Genomic DNA, 18941 nt, shown 5'->3' with positions numbered 1-18941 from the left:
AAAAAAGGTTACAAATTCATATTAAGACATCCAGCCGTGCTTAAAATATTTATACCCTGGGAGCAAAATAGACTGTTCTCGGATCCAGAGAAAGCGCAAGAATTTGCAGAATGTTTGCAGGACAGGAGAAGAGATGAAGAGATGTAACAAAAATGAAGAACGGCGATAAAGTATATATAAAGATGTAAAAACAATGTATATGTAAAGAACTAAAGAGGGAAAAGAGAAGAGAAGGAAGGGAGTAAGGGGGAAAAAAAGAGAGAGCTTTGTATATATGTGTTTTAAAAAAAAGTGTTTTCTGGAGAGGGCTGGGTGGAGGGGGAATAACCGGCACTGCAAAATCAGTTGACGCTGTGAACAAGGTCGCAACCCAAATGAAAAGGGGAGTTGTGGTTGCCCGGCAATGGGTATGGGGCAACTCAGAGAGGGGGGGAACTTTTGGGGTTAAGGTATTAGTGGATGTGGGAACTGCGGGGGTACTTTATGTCTTAAGAGAAACCTAAGAGATGAAAATGGGGAAAAGGAGGATGGAGGTGGCAAAGAAGAGGAAGGAAAAGAGATGTATGCAAGATATAAGATGGCCACGTTGAACTATATGACAATAAACATTAATGGAATACATAACCAAATTAAAAGGAAGAAGTTACTAAATTTACTGAAGAAGGAAAAAACAGATATAGCATTTGTGCAGGAAACGCATCTAACTGAAGTGGAACATAACAAACTAATGAGAGACTGGGTAGGACACCTATCGGCAGCATCCTATAATTCAAAAGCTAGAGGTGTAGCCATACTAGTTAACAAAAATGTGCCATACTAGTTAACAAAAATGTACCAATCAAAATAGAGGAGTAAATAATATATTCGGCAGGGAGGTATGCAATGATAAAGTGTCAGATATACTCAGAATTTTAGAATTTGCTCAATATATATGCACCTAACGAGGAGGATCAAAAGTTTATGTAGGATATTTTTTTGAAGATTGCAGACACTCAATGAAATATATTGATAGGAGGGGATTTTAACCTTAATTTGGACCCAATGTTAGATAAAACTGGACAAAAGATAAGTAAAAAGAATAAAGTAGCCAAATTTGTGGTTAAATCAATGCAGGAAATGAAACTTATGGATATATGGAGGAGGCAACACCCAAGAGAGAAGGAATTTTCATATTATTCGAGTAGGCACAAAACTTACTCAAGGATTGATAGGTTTTTGTTGTCAGCCCATATTCAAGGGAGAGTTAGGAAAACTGAATACAAAGCTAAACTACTTTCAGATCATTCATCCCTGTTATTAGCAATAGAACTGGAGGACATCCCACCAAGAATATATAGATGGAGGTTAAACTCCATGCTACTTAAAAGACAGGAATTTAGGGAATTTATTGAACACCAAATTAAAACATATTTTGAAATAAACACAGGATCAGTGAAAGACAAATTTATATTACGGGATGCAATGAAAGTCTTCATTAGAGGGCAGATAATAAGTTATGTGACTAAGATGAAAAAGGACTACAATCGGGAAATAGAGCAGTTGGAAAGGGAGACAGTAAGTACAGAAAAGGAACTAGTAAAAAGGGATGACATAACGAAAAGGAGAGAACTGGCGGACAAAAAAATAAAATACGAAACATTACAAACGTATAAGGTGGAGAAGAACATAATGAAAACAAAGCAAAAGTATTACGAACTGGGAGAAAAAACACGCAAAATATTAGCCTGGCAACTTAAAACAGAACAAGCTAAAACAACGATACTGGCATCAAGGAAAAAGGACAAACAAATTACATATAATTCAACAGATATTAATGAAAATTTTAAGGAATTTTATGAACAATTGTATCAAACTGAGAACGAGGGGAAAGATGATAAAATAGAGGAATTTTTAGCTAAAATTGAACTGCCGAAATTGCAAGAAGATGAACAAAACAAACTAATAAAACCATTTGAAATAGAGGAAGTACAGCATATATTAAAACACAATAAAACACCGGGAGAGGATGGATTTCCAATAGAATTTTATAAAACAGTTAAAGAGTTATTAATTCCTCCTCTCCTGGAAGTAATGAACCAGGTAGAAGAAACACAAAACTTGTCAGATTCATGTAAGACAGCAATAATTACAGTAATACCAAAGATGGGGAAGGATCCACTAACACCAGCATCATATAGACCAATATCTCTACTTAGACTATAAGATAATAGCGAAGTTATTGGCCAGTTATATACCTAAAATAGTAAAAGATCAAACTGGATTTATTAAGAAAAGACAAACAGTGGAAAATGTCTGCAAACTTATTAATCTAATTCATGCAGTTCAAGGAAATAAGAAACCAACAGTGGCTGTTGCTCTAGATGCAGAAAAAGCCTTTGACGGAGTAGAGTGGAATGACTTATTTAAAGTATGACAGAAGTTCAATCTACCAGAAAAATATATAAATTGGATTAAAGCATTGTAAATGGACTGTTGGCAAAGGTAACAGTAAATGGATATGTATCAAGTCACTTTAAATTAAGTAGGTCAACTAGACAGAGATGTCCACTATCTCCACCCCCCCCCCACCCCCCACCGCCCCCATGTCTTAGCAATAGAACCTTTGGCAGAACTGATAAAAATAGAAAATAAAATAAAAGGGATTAAAAATAAAGGAGGAGTATAAAATCAGTTTATTTGCAGATGACATCATAGTATACCTAACAGAACCAGAGGTGTCAGTAAAAGAATTACATAAGAAATTGAAGGAATATGGAGAGATACAAGATCAATGCAATTAAAAGTGAAGTGATGCCAATGAGTAACGCAGACTATACAGAATTTTAAAAAGAATCACCATTTAAATGGCAAACACAAGGAATCCAATACCGAGGGATCAGGTTAGATAATAACTTAAGCCACTTGTACAAACTAAATTATCAGCCACTAATAAAGAAATTGCAGGAAGTCTTAGAACAACGGAAAGAATTACCGCTAATGTTGATAGCGTTAAAATGAACGTGTTCCCAAGGATACAATACTTATTTCAAATATTACCAATTCCCTTAACAGAAAAATTCTTTAAGGACTAAAGAGAACAATAAGGAAATTCTTGTGGAAAGGGAGGAATCCAAGGGTAGCGTTAGATAAATTAACAGAGAGGTATAATCAAGGTGGTTTAGTTACCAAATTTTAGAAATTATTATAGAGCTGTACAATTGAGGTATTTATCAGATTTTTACCAGACAAGGGAAAAATCAGACTGGACTAAGATAGAACTAGATAAAATAGGGGAAAAGGTACCGGAACATATAATTTATAAGTGGGATGAAAAGCTGGTGCAATATAAAAACTCACCAGTACTGCATCATTTACTTAATACATGGAAGAAGATCCACTTAGAAAGGAAAAAAACGAATGATCAAATACCAAAATTACCATTGACGCAAAATCCGCTAATCTCTTTTACAATAGACAACCTTTCCTTTAGAGAATGGGAGAGAAAAGGAATCAATAGAAAACTTTTTTTTGGGAAATAATTTATTAACATTTGAACAGTTGAAGTACAAATATGGAATAACTCATGGTACAATGTTTACATATCATCAATTGAAAGTGTATTTAAAGGATAAATTGGGAAACAGCTTGAGATTACCAGAAGGAAGTAGCTTTGAATATGTGATTACAGACACAATGATAATTAAAAGATTTATAACCAACATGTACATCAAGGTGCAAGATAAGGAAAATGAAAGAAACTATAAACCTAAACAGAAGTGGGAAAAGGATCTAAACATAAAGATAAAAAATGAAGTATGGGAAAAATTATGTTCTGGAACTATGAAGAATACAATAAACACAAGGTTACGCAAAAGTTAAAAAAATGGGATTCAACATGATTGGATAGATGTTTTCGCTGTAAGAAGGAAATGGGAACAACATTACATGTAACTTGGTCTGTACAAAAGTAAATAAGTTTTGGGAAGAATTAAATCAGATACTAAATAACATTACAAAAAAATAACATACCAAAAAAAACCAGAGATTTTTTTTTAAGTAACATAAGAAGTAGAGAATTAGGCCTCAAATTGGATAAAGTGCAAAAAAAATTCATTATGATCGCCTTAGCAATAGCAAAAACATGTATAATGTCAACTTGGAAAATGGAAGAGAGCCTGAGTATACAGCAATGGTACATGGAAATGAATAAATGTATTCCACTGGAAAAAATAACATACAATTTAAAAAATAAAGTCACATTATTTGAACAAATTTGGGAATCATACATGGAACATATCAGAGAGAGCTTGCCTACGACCTCCATCCCCTAGAATGAGAATGAAAATGATAAGACAAAACGACTAGATTCAGTGTGTAATAAATAGATGACGCATTTTTCTGGTTTATTTTCCTTTGTGTGAAAATTTTGTTTTATGGTTTTATTGTATTATATATGTTGAATGCGGAGACAACGCTGGCGTTGTCTCCGCTCCATCCTCAACATCCATTGGAGCGCTTTCATCCCTAACGTCGAAGTACTCGAGATGGCAGAGGTCGACAGCATCGAGTCCACGCTTCTGAAGATCCAGCTGCGCTGGATGGGTCACGACTCCAGAATGGAGAACCATCGCCTTCCCAAGATCGTATTATATGGCGAGCTCTCCACTGGCCACCGTGACAGAGGTGCACCAAAGAAAAGGTACAAGGACTGCCTAAAGAAATCTCTTGGTGCCTGCCACATTGACCACCGCCAGTGGGCTGATAACGCCTCAAACCGTGCATCTTGGCGCCTCACAGTTTGGCGGGCAGCAACCTCCTTTGAAGAAGACCGCAGAGCCCACCTCACTGACAAAAGGCAAAGGAGGAAAAACCCAACACCCAACCCCAACCAACCAATTTTCCCCTGCAATCGCTGCAACCGTGTCTGCCTGTCCCGCATCGGACTTGTCAGCCACAAACGAGCCTGTAGCTGACGTGGACTTTTTACCCCCTCCATAAATCTTCGTCCGCGAAGCCAAGCCAAAGAAAAGATGTTGAATATTTATGGGTATTGGAGGGGGGTGGGTAGAAGGGAGGGAGAGAAGGGGGGAAAAAAAGGGAGAAAAGACCAGTGTGTAAATTTAATGAGATACGTTTGTACATATTTTGGTTGATATGGTTCAAAGTGTGAAAAAAATTTTTTTTTAAACTGTATACTTGTCTCTTACCTAGCGCGATATTTAATTTATTGTCATAAACATTGTACGAGGTATGCAAGCACCGAAATTCTTACTTGCTACAGATGAACAGCTACTTTGAAAAGGAAAAACAACTACAGGTGCGCCCGGTTGAAGTCAGTTGTAGAGGAGTTGTCACCATGACCAAGATTTTGAGGCAAGGCTCTCAGAAAGGCAATAAAATTCCTCTGCAACTCAACCAAAACAAAGTCATTAGCTCTGGCTAAAAAAGAGGGATCCTATCTCGACTCCAAAATTACCACAAAGAGAAACGGATATGGGACACAGGGTCCGATCAACTTGTGGTGGGCCTGCCTCAGCAGAGGGGGTCTTGTGCTTAAAAGGCCAAAATACCCAATGATGCCAGGGAATACAAATGAAGATGCATCCCACTCTAGATAACATCTCCTCGTGGTCATCATCCATCATTGTAATTGAACCAATCATTAAAAAAGGTTCCATTACTGTCATGGCAGACAGAGTCAACACTTTGACCAGCCAGCGCTACTCACAGAAACCTACAGTACCTTGAGTTCCTAGGCGGTCTTCACTCCAAATACTGACCAGTCCAGAGCCTACTTAGCTTCCAAGATCATACAATCTCAGGTGTATACGGGCTATTTGGTGCTGATAAGAGGATCAACCTTCTCTTCTTTGGCTTGGCGGACGAAGATTTATGGAGGGGTAATGTCCACGTCAGCTGCAGGCTCGTTTGTGACTGACAAGTCCGATGCGGGACAGGCAGACACGGTTGCAAGGGAACCAATACTGAAATGTCAGGGATTGTAACACCTAGTCCTACAAATCAACCATTGTTAAATTAAATAGAAAAGCTAGATAATAAATATCCACATTTACTCTAGTGCAATAAGAAAATGGCATTACAATCATGTAGACAGTCCATTTGTTGTGTCAGAGCAGTCCTTGATTAGTGTAATGGGGAGCCTGATAGCCATTGGAAAGAAACTGTTCTTTGAACATAGATGTGCTGGTCTTCAAGCTTTTAATTGAATTTTAATTCAAAGATATGGCAGACAAGCCCTTCTGGTCTATGAGCCATCAACACCACCCCCGCCCCCCTCCGCCCCACCACTCCAAATGTATCTATGTGACCAGTTGCCTACTAACCCTGCACATCTGGACACCCACAAGGACACAGGGAGAACACACAAACTCTTTTCAGACACCAGCAGATTCAAACCTGATTCACTGCTGCAGTGATACCATTGCACTAACCACCTCACTAACCGTCCCCATATCTTCGACCTGAAGGTCGCAATGAGAAGAGGTTGTGACCAGGGTGCCTTCTTGAGGCAATGCCTCACATAGAGGACTAAAATAATTTGTGGGGGTTATTTATCTTGCTTTATGTTTGAAGGATCTCGCTCTGTGGAATCTGAATAAGACCATTCCTACTATATCATCATACTTTTAAAAAAAATTGTTTCAACTAACTGAGAAGCTACAAGACATCCACCGAATAGAAAATACGCATCTGTTTAGAAATTAGAATTTATATTTGCAGAGATTTCTGGTTCATACCAAAATTTTCCATGTATATAATGTAAAAAGGAATGTTCAGTACTTTTCCATAAATGCAGAACCAGTGGCATTGAAATTAGTTTGCTTCTCTCAGGTGCTTTGAAGGTCATCCTGAGGCAGTAAATGATTCAATAAGGAAGGCTACTCATGAGATACTGGTTCCTGCAAAAGTCTACAGCAGCGGGGTTGACGTGTCAGAATTTACTGGGGAAGAGTTACTGGCTCTCCTCTTTTATTCTTACCCGAGACCAAGCTATGACAAGAAAAATAACAAGCTTTTTAAAAAATTTAAATGCAAATTGAATTTTTTTTAAAAGCTTGAACTATACAAGAAGATGCATTTTAATAGCTGTCATGTGGGTGGGTTTAAAATTTTTAATTTGGACATACAGCATGGCAATAGGCCCTTCAGGCCCATGAACTCGTGTACCCCAATTACACCCAAATGACCTGGAATCCCCGGTCTGTTTGAAGGGTGGGAGAAAACCAGAAGAAACCCATGCAGACATGGGGAGAACGCACAAACTCCTTACAGACAGCACAGATTCGAACCCAAGTCACTGGTGCCGTAACAGCATTGCGCTAACCGTCCCATCCTGTTCTGAGGCTTCCATAGCTGATTAGATATCCATCCCCAGAATACCGAGATTCTGATTTCAAGATCATTTGTCAGCAATAGTGCACTGTTTACTGTAAAATTAATATCCGATGCACTTGTGGAAATCAGTTTTCCCATTGACCACATAAGACTGCAGAACCTGGAATTGGAGCCATAAAAAAAATCTACTGGAGGAACTCAGCCAGTCAACCAGTGTCAGTGTGGAAAAAAAGAATGGTCAACATGACAATGAGGGGTTCTAATGACAGATTCAAACAAGAAACATTGGCCATTCTTTATCTCACACTGATTCTGTTCCACCAGCAGATTTTTTGCATGTTCCATATAACCATTTACGGAGCGGAAACAGGCCATCCCGGCCTTTCGAGTCCGCACCGGTTCACTAGAACAACTCCACTAACTCAAATCTCCCGCTCTCCGCCAATAATCCTCCAACCCCCTCTCCTCCACGTACACATCTAACTTTCTCTTAAATGAGGGACAAAATAGAGACGAGGCAAGATGATCCCATTTTACTTTTGGCATTTAAAATGTCCATAAAGCCCAGTGGCTACAAACTTCATGAAATAGAGGGTTAGAGATCTGGAATAAATGGAAAATCAGCATTGGGGTCAGGGGCACATGGGGTGGGGGAAGGATATGAAGAAACTGATAGACTAAAAGTTAATTAATTCCTGTGACTATGTATGCTTAAAAAAAAAAGTTTTGGAAAAAGGTGGTTTTCATTATCGAAAATTCCAGATTCTAAAAGTGGCAAATGTCACTCCACTATTTCAGAGAGAAAACAGAATTGGACATCAGGAGAGGGGAAATTCTAAAATCTATTGCTAAGTAGTGATAATATTAATAATAATTTAACTCAATAGGCAGTCAACATGATCTGTGCAATGGCTTGGCAACATATGCTAAATGCAAGAACATTTAAGCAGCCTCTTCAAAGCCTTAAAAGAAAAGCTCCAGGAATCGTGGACTTCAATATACTATTGCCGTACTGAGCAATTCCAGGTCCCCTGTTAGTTTTACAGATGCAACATTAAATTAAGGCCCAATTTGCTATAGGGAAAATGCTTTAAAATACAGATTTGACAGAGAAAAACGATAGACTTCTCAGGTCTATTATCCAAACTTGTGCACCTGGAGTATTGTGCAGGCTCCATTTCCAATCTTTTATTTTTTTACCACTCCTTCAATGTTTCAAAGAAATAGTTTGCTGGAATTGTCCCCAAATGGGAGATGACAACAGGCTGACAAGATACTTGGTTGAGCAATCCTAGAGCGAAGAGTTTGAGATGTAGGAGGAGAATATTACTGCCTATGGGCATGGCAACTGATGGCACGACTGGCAAGGCAGAGAGATGTCAAAGTGACAAATTAGCAGGAGGAGCCCAGAGATGGTGGAGGACGAGTATTTCCAAGCAGGACTTTGATGCTCAAAAGTGAGCCAATACACATGTGTGCTCACCAACAAGTCAAGTCGTGTGACAGATCGCTCGAGTGCAAGTTGATTAGTGGGCAATGCACAAACGTTCTCGAGAAACCAGCGGGCCATACAGCGTCATCTCGAGAAACCAGCGGGCCATACAGCGTCATCTCGAGAAACCAGCGGGCCATACAGCGTCATCTCGAGAAACCAGCGGGCCATACAGCATCATCTCGAGAAACCAGCGGGCCATACAGCGTCATCTCGAGAAACCAGCGGGCCATACAGCATCATCTCGAGAAACCAGCAGGCCATACAGCGTCATCTCGAGAAACCAGCAGGCCATACAGCGTCATCTCGAGAAACCAGCAGGCCATACAGCGTCATCTCGAGAAACCAGCAGGCCATACAGCGTCATCTCGAGAAACCAGCAGGCCATACAGCGTCATCTCGAGAAACCAGCAGGCCATACAGCGTCATCTCGAGAAACCAGCAGGCCATACAGCGTCATCTCGAGAAACCAGCAGGCCATACAGCATCATCTCGAGAAACCAGCAGGCCATACAGCGTCATCTCGAGAAACCAGCAGGCCATACAACATCATCTCGAGAAACCAGCAGGCCATACAGCATCATCTCGAGAAACCAGCAGGCCATACAGCGTCATCTCGAGAAACCAGCAGGCCATACAGCATCATCTCGAGAAACCAGCAGGCCATACAGCATCATCTCGAGAAACCAGCAGGCCATACAGCATCATCTCGAGAAACCAGCAGGCCATACAGCATCATCTCGAGAAACCAGCAGGCCATACAGCGTTATCTCGAGAAACCAGCAGGCCATACAGCATCATCTCGAGAAACCAGCAGGCCATACAGCGTCATCTCGAGAAACCAGCAGGCCATACAGCATCCATAGGAGATGCAGGGCAACCAAAGTTTTGAGCCAGAATCCTCCCCTTCCCATAGCGGCCGGGCATCCCTGCTGAGCGCCACCAGCCCTCGTGCGCCCCAGCAGCTGCCGACCTTCTGGTTTCCCTCTCATGACGTGCGCGCGCGCGCTTGAGGGGCGGTCCACTCGCGCCTTGACCACACGTGCAACGGCCCCTTGCGCGCGCGTGTGATCCCTTGCGCGGGCCGGCCTTGGTGCCCGTGGGCGTGCGCGGCAGGGGCCCGCGCTCCCAGGCGCAGGCTTCCTCTGACGGGCATGCGTGGGGGCCCGCCAGGGCGCGCGCTCTCACGGGCCGGCAGGGGGCGCCAGGGTCACGGGGGGGCGCGACCGCACTCACGAGTCCAGGTCCTCGGTGCGGTAAGCGAGCAGCCTCCCCAGGTCGCCGGGCGGCCGGCCGAGCTCCACCCGCTCCAGGCCGCGGGTGATGTGGCCCACGCCGCCCTCGGGCCGCTGCCGGCCGCCATCGGGCTCGCCCTCCGCCTCGCCGCCCTCGGCCGCCGCCGGTCCGAACTGGCGGCCCTGCAGCTCGGTGATGGAGCCGATGCCGCTGTCGTAGTGGTCCTCGGCGTCGGGCTCGCTGGCCCACGGAGCCTTGCCCGGGAGCGGCCTCGGCCTCTCCTCGTCGGCCGCCACCTCCATGACGGCTTCCACAGGGGACTCGATCGGCAAAACCGCTCCCTCCGGACGCGCTTCTAGCTGCACATTTCGCCTCTTCAGCCGGATCGATGAGGTAAGGGGCCCATCATCTGGCCGCCGCTCTCCGATCGGTCCCCTGGCCGGAGATGGCCGCCGCCTTGTTTACGATGTCGGCTGACGGGGGAATTCCCCCTCCCCCCCCCCCCCCCCTCGATTCCGCGCCCGACCAATCAACACGTGCCTTACTGGTCCGTGGCCCTGCTCTGGAGCGGGCGGACTGCACCTGCGCCGGCGCAAAGCCTTCTGGTTGTTGGCGTTCTCGATCAAGCGTGGCCAAACTTGCATAACTTTCGGAGCCGCTCTTCCGGGCACAATGTGTGACAGAAGGGAATAGAATGACGTGTAAATCGTAATTGCGTTACTTGGGAGCTTCTTAAATAACTTAGAGATGCAAGATTCAAATAATAAGGGACTTTACTTACTAATTCCAGAGAAATATCCTTTCATATGAATAGTTTTCACAACTCCCTGTTTTCTTACTTCGCAGACGAAGATTTATGGAGGGGGTAAATGTCCACGTCAGCTGCAGGCTCGTTTGTGGCTGACCAGTCCGAAGCGGGACAGACAGACACGGTTGCAGCGGTTGCAGGGGAAAATTGGTGGGTTGGGGTTGGGTGTTGGGTTTTTCCTCCTTTGCCTTTTGTCAGTGAGGTGGGCTCTGCGGTCTTCTTCAAAGGAGGTTGCTGCCCGCCGAACTGTGAGGCGCCAAGATGCACGGTTTGAGGCGAGATCAGCCCACTGGCGGTGGTCAATGTGGCAGGCACCAAGAGATTTCTTTAGGCAGTCCTTGTACCTCTTCTTTGGTGCACCTCTGTCACGGTGGCCAGTGGAGAGCTCGCCATATAACACGATCTTGGGAAGGCGATGGTCCTCCATTCTGGAGACGTGACCCACCCAGCGCAGCTGGATCTTCAGCAGCGTGGACTCGATGCTGTCGACCTCTGCCATCTCGAGTACTTCGACGTTAGGGATGAAAGCGCTCCAATGAATGTTGAGGATGGGAGTGGGAGGTTTGAGCTAGTGGAATTGTTCTATTGAACCGGTGCGAACTCGAAAGGCCAACATGGCCTGTTTCCGCTCCGTGAATGGTTATATGATTATATATGCCTTCCACCATCTCGGGGAACTGTTCACCCCCAAACCTATACCTGTGCATACACCCCAGAGTGGTGCGCTCCAGTGACTGGAGTGAGAAGGGGGTATTCTTACGCAGTTACAAAATAGTACATGTTATCCTGACTATATAACATCAATCTCTTGCATTAAGCCTTAAAATTCATAGCGTTGAAGTCTATGATTTAGACCTGGGTTCAAGGTGAGAAGCAAACTTTGCAAATATCTGCTCTGGATCATTTTTCTCCACCTCTGTAACTCCCAGCTATTAAATAAGTCAAGTCTTCGGAGCAGTAGACATCTGACCTTCTCTGCTGTTGCACTTTTAAAATAGCTTCTACCTGCTCAATTGCTTCAGCGATTCAACAATGCCTTCAGCCTCCCAGTCCATCACTGGGTGAACTGCTGTTGCTCCAGCAATTTTCTTTCCAGTAATGTTTTTTCCTCTTCTTCCCCTTCGTATTTCAGTGACGTATCAATTGTATGGCTTTATTCTTGTTCTCTTGTACTGCTGCCACCATGTTATGTCTCTGAGGCTTCTTAAATAATTTAGAGATGGAAGATTCAAATAACAAAAGAGACTTTACTTACTGATGCCTTCCACCATCTCAGGAAACTGTTCACACACACTCTATACATATACATACATACATCCCACAGTGGTGCACTACAGTTTCTACAGTGAGAAGCATGCATTCTTATGCAGTTACAAAATAGTTCACATTATCATGACTATATAACAATAATATTCATATGTCATTTTTAAACTAATTTGCATTTGTTTTAATAATAAAAACGTACACCTACTGTATATAGAGTTGAATTTTGTGGACCAATTTTTAGTGTAAAATTTAAGGGGTTAACTGCATGCTAATTTTTAGGGCAAAATTTTGTGGACCAATTTTTAGGGTAAAACTTAACGGGTTACATGCATGCTCTTCTCTGTGGATTGTCGCCTTGTCGTGGTGGAGAAGCTTTTTTGGACCTGTGATCCCGAGAGCGATGCTGTCTGGAGCTCTGCTGGTAGGGTCACCCATGGTGGTAAGGTCAAGGGTGAAGTCTCTGACAAAGACCAATCCAACCAAACCTCAATGGTGAAACAGGCGGATGAAGTTGCTCTGAACTCAACAGCTGTGAAGGCAGACGAAGGCTGTAACAAATCTATCAGTTGTGGTTTCCATGCCATTGGAATTAGTTGGTTGATTTGTGAAGTATCATGTGCTTCTTGGAATGCATCATCAAGTACACATTAAACAAATGCACACACAAGCTTCTTCACTCTGGATCAACGGAACGAAGGCCATCATCCTCAACTACAAAGGATCGCCACAAGATGCACAGTACATTTGACCATGGTAAGTACCTGCGTCTTTTGGTGAGTCAGGAGCTCAGATGGGCAGGCAGCCAGGGCTTAGGCTAGAGTCTGCCCTGACCATGAACCGTCACCTAGGCCCTGGCCAACCTCCCTATCTGAGCTCCCGATGCTCCAAACTTGGACTTATCACCTCGTCCCGGCCAACTGCCATTCTGTCCAAACTCCCAACACCCTGACCACAGACTTGCCACTCAGTCCCACCCATCTGAGCTCCTGACTATCCATGCTCGAACTTACCACCCAATCCCAGACACCCACCTGCCTATCCGAGCTCCTGATGCCCCCAAACAAGGAATTACCAACCTGTCCCATCTACCTGCCCATCCATCCAAGCTCCCGACACAGACTTACCATCTCGTTCCAGCCACCCGTCTGTCTGAGCTCCCGACGCCCCTGAACCTGGATTTACCACTCAGTCCTGGCCACCCATCCATCTGAGTTCCCAACGCCCCCGAACTTGGACTTGCCACTTGGTTCTGGCTACCCATCTGCCCGAGCTCCCAACGCTCTGACCATGAACTTACCACCCGCTCCCAGCTGCCTGTCCATTCAAGTTCCTGATGTCCCCAAACACAGATTTACCACTCAGTCCCAGCCACCTGCCCATCCATCTGTGCTCCAGATGCCCTGAACATGGACTTAACACCCAGTCTCAGCTACCTGTCTGTCTGAGCTCCCAATACCCCAACCACAGACTTACCACCCAGTCACAGCCATCTGCCCGCTCATCCAAGTTCCCAATGCCCCCGAACATAGACTTACCAACCGTTCCCACCCTCTGAGCTCCTGATGCCCTGACCAAGGACAATTGGTAGACGATGGCAAGGCACACCCTCTAACACAACCATTGTGAGTGTCGGCTTGTACAAATCTTGTCTCAGCCAACATATTTCCACAAGCCACACATTATATATCAAAGAGCCGCACGTGGTTCACAAACTGCGGTTTGACCACCCCCAATTCAAATTCAAGTTCACTGTTCTACCTAGGATAATGGGAAGGGTTTGTTTCCATGAGCAACCTAACAGAGATAGGAATAGGAGGGTATGTGGATGGGTTGAAATGGAGGGACACGGGCCACATGGTGCATAAATGCTGGCCTCGATGCATTAGGCAGAATGGTCACACCTTTGCACTAGATAACTAACATTACTCCAGTACCACTACAGGTCTGTCTGCACTATTTAGCTTCACATTCTTACCACTAACTGCAACTGTGAATATCTATCTAGCTTTTTGATAGTTATTATCTTTTGCCCTTTTTCGTGTGGCAACTTAATTTAGTCTCTTGTTCGTTAGTGTGAGCTGAGTAGCCGTAACAACCAGGAATTACAGTGCATCTCTTGTACTAATGTGTATGTCAATAAGCTCTTGGGAATAAAGCACTAAAGTCTGCAGATACCGTGGTTGAAGTAAAAACACACATGCTGGAGAAACTCAGCAGGTCACATAGCGTACTTTATATAGTAAAGATACAGATACAGAACCAATATTTTGACCTTGAGCCCTTCATCAAGGTATGAGCAACATGTAGGCGGGTGCCCAAACCAAATGATGAGGGATGAGGGGTAGAGGGAGGAGCACCGTCCCACAGGCAGGAGGTCATAGGTGGATAAGGGAGGGAGGGCACACCAGCAAATGGGGGGAGGGGGATGTCCGCATCAATGGCAGGGTGAATTCCTATGTTGCACCAGCAACATTTCTAGGTGTCAACATCTCCGAAGATCTGTGCTGGAGCCTCCGTGACGACGCGATCGCGAAGAAGGCTCGCTAGTGGTGATACTTTGTGAGGAGTTTGAGGAGATTTGGTACGTCACCAAAGACTCTCGTCAACCTCTACAAGTGGGCCGTGGAGAGCATTCTGTCAGGTTGCATCACTGCCTGGTACAAAGGTGCCAACGGTCAGGTCAAGAATAAACTCCAGAGGATTGTTAACTCAGCCTGCAACGTCACAGGCACCAGATTTCACTCCATCGAGGATGTCTACAACAGGCAGTGTCTTAAGAAAGCAGCCTCCAAATAAAAGTGAAGCGATGCCAATGAATAATGCAGATTTCACAAAGTTTAAGAAAGAATCACCATTTAGATGGCAAACACAAGCAATTCGATACTTAGGTATACAACTAGATGATAATCTAGGCCATCTATACAAACTAAATTATCAGCCATTAATGAAGAAATTACAAGACGACTTAGAACATTGGAAAGATTTACCACTAACACTGATAGGAAGGGTAAAAATTGCATTAAAATGAATATCTTCCCAAGGATACAATACCTATTTCAATCGTTGCCAATTCACCTAACAGAGAAATTCTTCAAGGAGCTAAAGAAAATAATAAGGAAATTCTTATGGAAAGGAGAGAAACTGAGGATAGCGCTAGATAAATTAACAGAATGGTACAAACAAGGGGGCTTACAGCTACCAAACTTTAAGAATTATTATAGAGCAGCACAATTAAGATACCTGTCAGATTTTTATCAAACAAGGGAAAAACCAGATTGGACCAGATTAGAGCAAGATAAAATAGGGGAGAAGGTACCTGAACATATACTATATAAGTGGGATGAAAAGCTGGTGCAACATAGGAATTCACCAGTATTGCACCACCTGCTCAACATTTGGAAGAAGATTCACGTAGAAAGGAAAAAAACAAATTATCAACTACCAAAATTAATATTGATGCAAAATAACTAATCCCTTTCACAATAGATAACCTTTCCTTTAGAGAATGGGAGAGAAAAGGGATCAAAAGAATAGAAAATTGTTTTTCAGGAAATAAATTATTATCTTTTGAACAAATGAAGGACAAATATGGTATAACTCACAGTACAATGTTTGCATACCACCAACTGAAAACCTACTTGAAGGACAAATTGGGAAGCAGACTGAGGTTACCAGAAGGAATAAATTTGGAATATGTGATTACAGACACAATGATAATTAAAAGATTTATAACAAACATGTACATCAAACTGCAAGAGAAAGAGAATGAGGAAACAAGCTGTAAACCCAAACAAAAATGGGAACAAGATCTAAACATAAAGATAAAGAATGAAACATGGGAAAAGCTATGCTCCGGAACTACGAGAAATACAATAAACACAAGGTTATGCATGATACAATATAATTGGTTACACATGCTATACACCACGCCCCAAAAGTTAAATAAATGGGACCCAACAGTATCAGATAGATGTTTTCGCTGTAAGAAGGAAATGGAAACAATAGTACATGCAATTTGGGCATGTGAGAAAGTGGAAAAGTTTTGGGAAGATCTAAACCAGGTATTAAATAAAATCACAAAAAGCAACATACCAAAAAATCCAGAGATCTTTCTTCTAAGTAATATAAGAAGTAAAGAACTTGGCCTCGACTTGGATGAAGCACAAAAAAGATTTATGATGATAGCCTTAGCTGTAGCAAAAAAATGTATAATGCCAACCTGGAAATTAGAAGATAGCCTGAGAGTACAGCAATGGTACATAGAAATGAATAAATGTATTCCATTGGAAAAAATAACATATAATTTAAGAAATAACATCACAGTATTCGAACAAATTTGGGAACCGTACATGGAACACAACAGAGAAATCCTACCGCGGACCTCCACCCCCTAAAATGACAGAAGGAGAAGACGACGAAATGAACTGACCCAGTGTGTAAAAGTAGATGACACAATTTTCTTGTTTATTCTCATTGTGTGATGACATTATTTAATGGGTTTAATGTATCATATAGGTTGAAAGTTGAGTGGGTGGGAGGGGGGGTGAAGGAGGGAGGGAAGGGAGGGGGGGAAACAAGGGAGAAAATTCTTGTATATTCAAGAAGGAAATGTTTGTGTGTATTTCAGTCAGTATGGTTCATAGTGTGAAAAACAAAAAATTAAAAAAAAAGCAACTCCCATCCTCAAAGACCCCACCACCCAGAACATGCCCTCTTCACTCTGCTACCATCAGGAAAAAGGTACAGGAGCCTAAAGACGAGCACTCAACGGCACAAGGACAGCTTCTTCCCAGCCGCCATCAGATTCCTGAATAATCAATGAACCCCAGACATTGTCTCACTTTGACTTTTCATGCAAAATTTTATTTATTTGGTGAAGTGGTTTTATATAAACAATTACACTGATGCTGTCGCAAAACAAGGACTGTACTGACATGTTCATGACAGTAAATTCTGATTCTGAACACCTCACCTGCCTTTACACCACCTGCATCAAAGTAGTGAGAAGAATCTTCTATGCTGACGGCCTTTGCAAACCGTTGCAGCTTTCCACTGAGCTTGTGTGGGTGTGGAGCAGATTTGCTCGAATCGGATGTTGCACCCACATACTTCAGATATAAAAAGATTGAGGGTCTTTTTTTTTTGTTGAAGCAGGATGCTTTATGTTGCTCAGTGGTTTTGTTCAAACTACGACAGTTGGGTGAGGGAGGATGAGACATTGGCTGTGATCTGGAGAGCTTTGCCTGAAAGGGCAGCAAAAAGTGAGTGTAGTAAAAACACAGAAACCCTGGAGCATCCAGAGGAGGTAAAGGTAATATATAGTGTGGATTGTGGAGGGTCACATGGCCTCTCCGTCTGGAACCTGGTGGGCATGTGTATTGTGAAGGTCACATGACCTCTCCGTCTGGAACCCGGTGGGAGTATGGATTGTTATCATGTGACCTCCCAGCCTGGAACCTGGTAGGGGTGTTGTGGAGGGTCACATGACATCTCTGTCTGGCACCTGGTGGGAATGTGGAGGGTCATGTGGCCTCTCCGTCTGGAACCTAGTCGGACGTCGCGTCACCTGCCAATCAAGGTTGGACTTCGCCAAGGTCCCTTTAACGTCTAGTGATTACCTGGGCTGGACCCTTCAGCTTACTGTACTATAAAGTCCACCAAGTGCAGTCGCTCTTCCTCTTTTTGCTCTTCGGCCTTGGTACGAACCCTGTTGTGGACAACACGAGAGGAGTTGTTAAGGTGTACACTACATAGGGATCGGGGCTGTTTTGTACTCTTGTAGTTGAAGATAGTATCTGAGCCATGCCCACATTAGACAAGGAATGGCGGATAGCATATTGTAGTCCTTGGTTGTGATGCGCCTGTATAAACAGTTGCTAATATCAGTGGTGTTAAGTCCGGTATGACTATCCCCTTGCATGCATTTTATTAAAGATTGTTTCTGCGTTCAGGTCTGTGATTCTTTGAACCCACTGAACGTTTCCCTTCTCACTCAACAATATATAACTCTGGCCTGAAATGACAATAATATACCTGGACGCTGTGAGACGGGCTGAGTTCCCCCAGCATTTCTGTGTTTTACAGAGTCTGCAGATTCTCGCGTTTCACAGCAAAAAGAGGTTGGACAGGAGCTATTGAGGAGAAAAGTACAAGGGCTGTGGAGAAAGGACCGGGAGTGGACTGTTTGATGAGCTCTTTCAAAGAGTTGTCTCGGTGGTCATAGGCTGAACAGCCTCCTTTTGAACTGTGATGATCTATGACATGGCGAACATAATCTGAGGAATGAGTCACAGCGTCAACTCAACTCCAGCCATGAAGGGCCTGAGTAAATATGGAATCAAATCAGAGAAATGTTGGCATATGTGGAAATGAGCCGGTTCATGTTTCAGGAACCCCTATCAGAGTGTTTAGGCACAAGCTTGGGCTGGCAAAGGTTTTGAGGCTGAAACAGGTTTCAATTTTGTTATGAACTGCACGTAACAAGCGGTAATAGACAATGAACCAGACAGTGTTTCATTTTAAAACATTAATTTTATTTTAACTTTTCAACTATAGTCTTAACTTTTAAACTATCCTTAATCCTAAATGTACCCCTGACAAAGCACGTGCGTTTGTGTGTGTGTGTTTTATACCCAAACCATTATAGTCCAAGCCAAAATCTACAAAGATCAGTCTTTCAAATTCAGAGTTGAAGGGCAGGCCTTTGAAATTTGACACCCAGAATCAATGTTGGGAAGGAAGACTGGAGTTGCGACTACTAGAGACTCATGAATTCTCCTTGCGTTGTCTTGGAAGAAATTTCCA

General features: G+C 43.2%; 1 protein-coding gene across 1 annotated transcript in view; it reads right to left on the bottom strand.

Annotated features, from left to right (window-relative positions):
• LOC138748670 (NF-kappa-B inhibitor beta-like) overlaps window positions 1–10570 on the bottom strand; it is a 37956-nt gene extending 27386 nt beyond the window's left edge. The window contains exon 1 of the mRNA XM_069909253.1: window positions 10064–10570. Within this exon, the coding sequence (XP_069765354.1) occupies window positions 10064–10365 (302 nt within the window). The 5' untranslated portion in view covers window positions 10366–10570. The remainder of the gene's footprint in view (window positions 1–10063) is intronic.
• Window positions 10571–18941: the final 8371 nt, after the last annotated feature.

The sequence above is a fragment of the Narcine bancroftii genome, chromosome 13 (assembly GCF_036971445.1).
Source record: "Narcine bancroftii isolate sNarBan1 chromosome 13, sNarBan1.hap1, whole genome shotgun sequence".
Classification (NCBI taxonomy): domain Eukaryota; kingdom Metazoa; phylum Chordata; class Chondrichthyes; order Torpediniformes; family Narcinidae; genus Narcine; species Narcine bancroftii.
The sequence above is the reverse complement of the archived record's forward strand: the minus strand, read 5'-3'. Positions and strand labels throughout refer to the sequence as shown.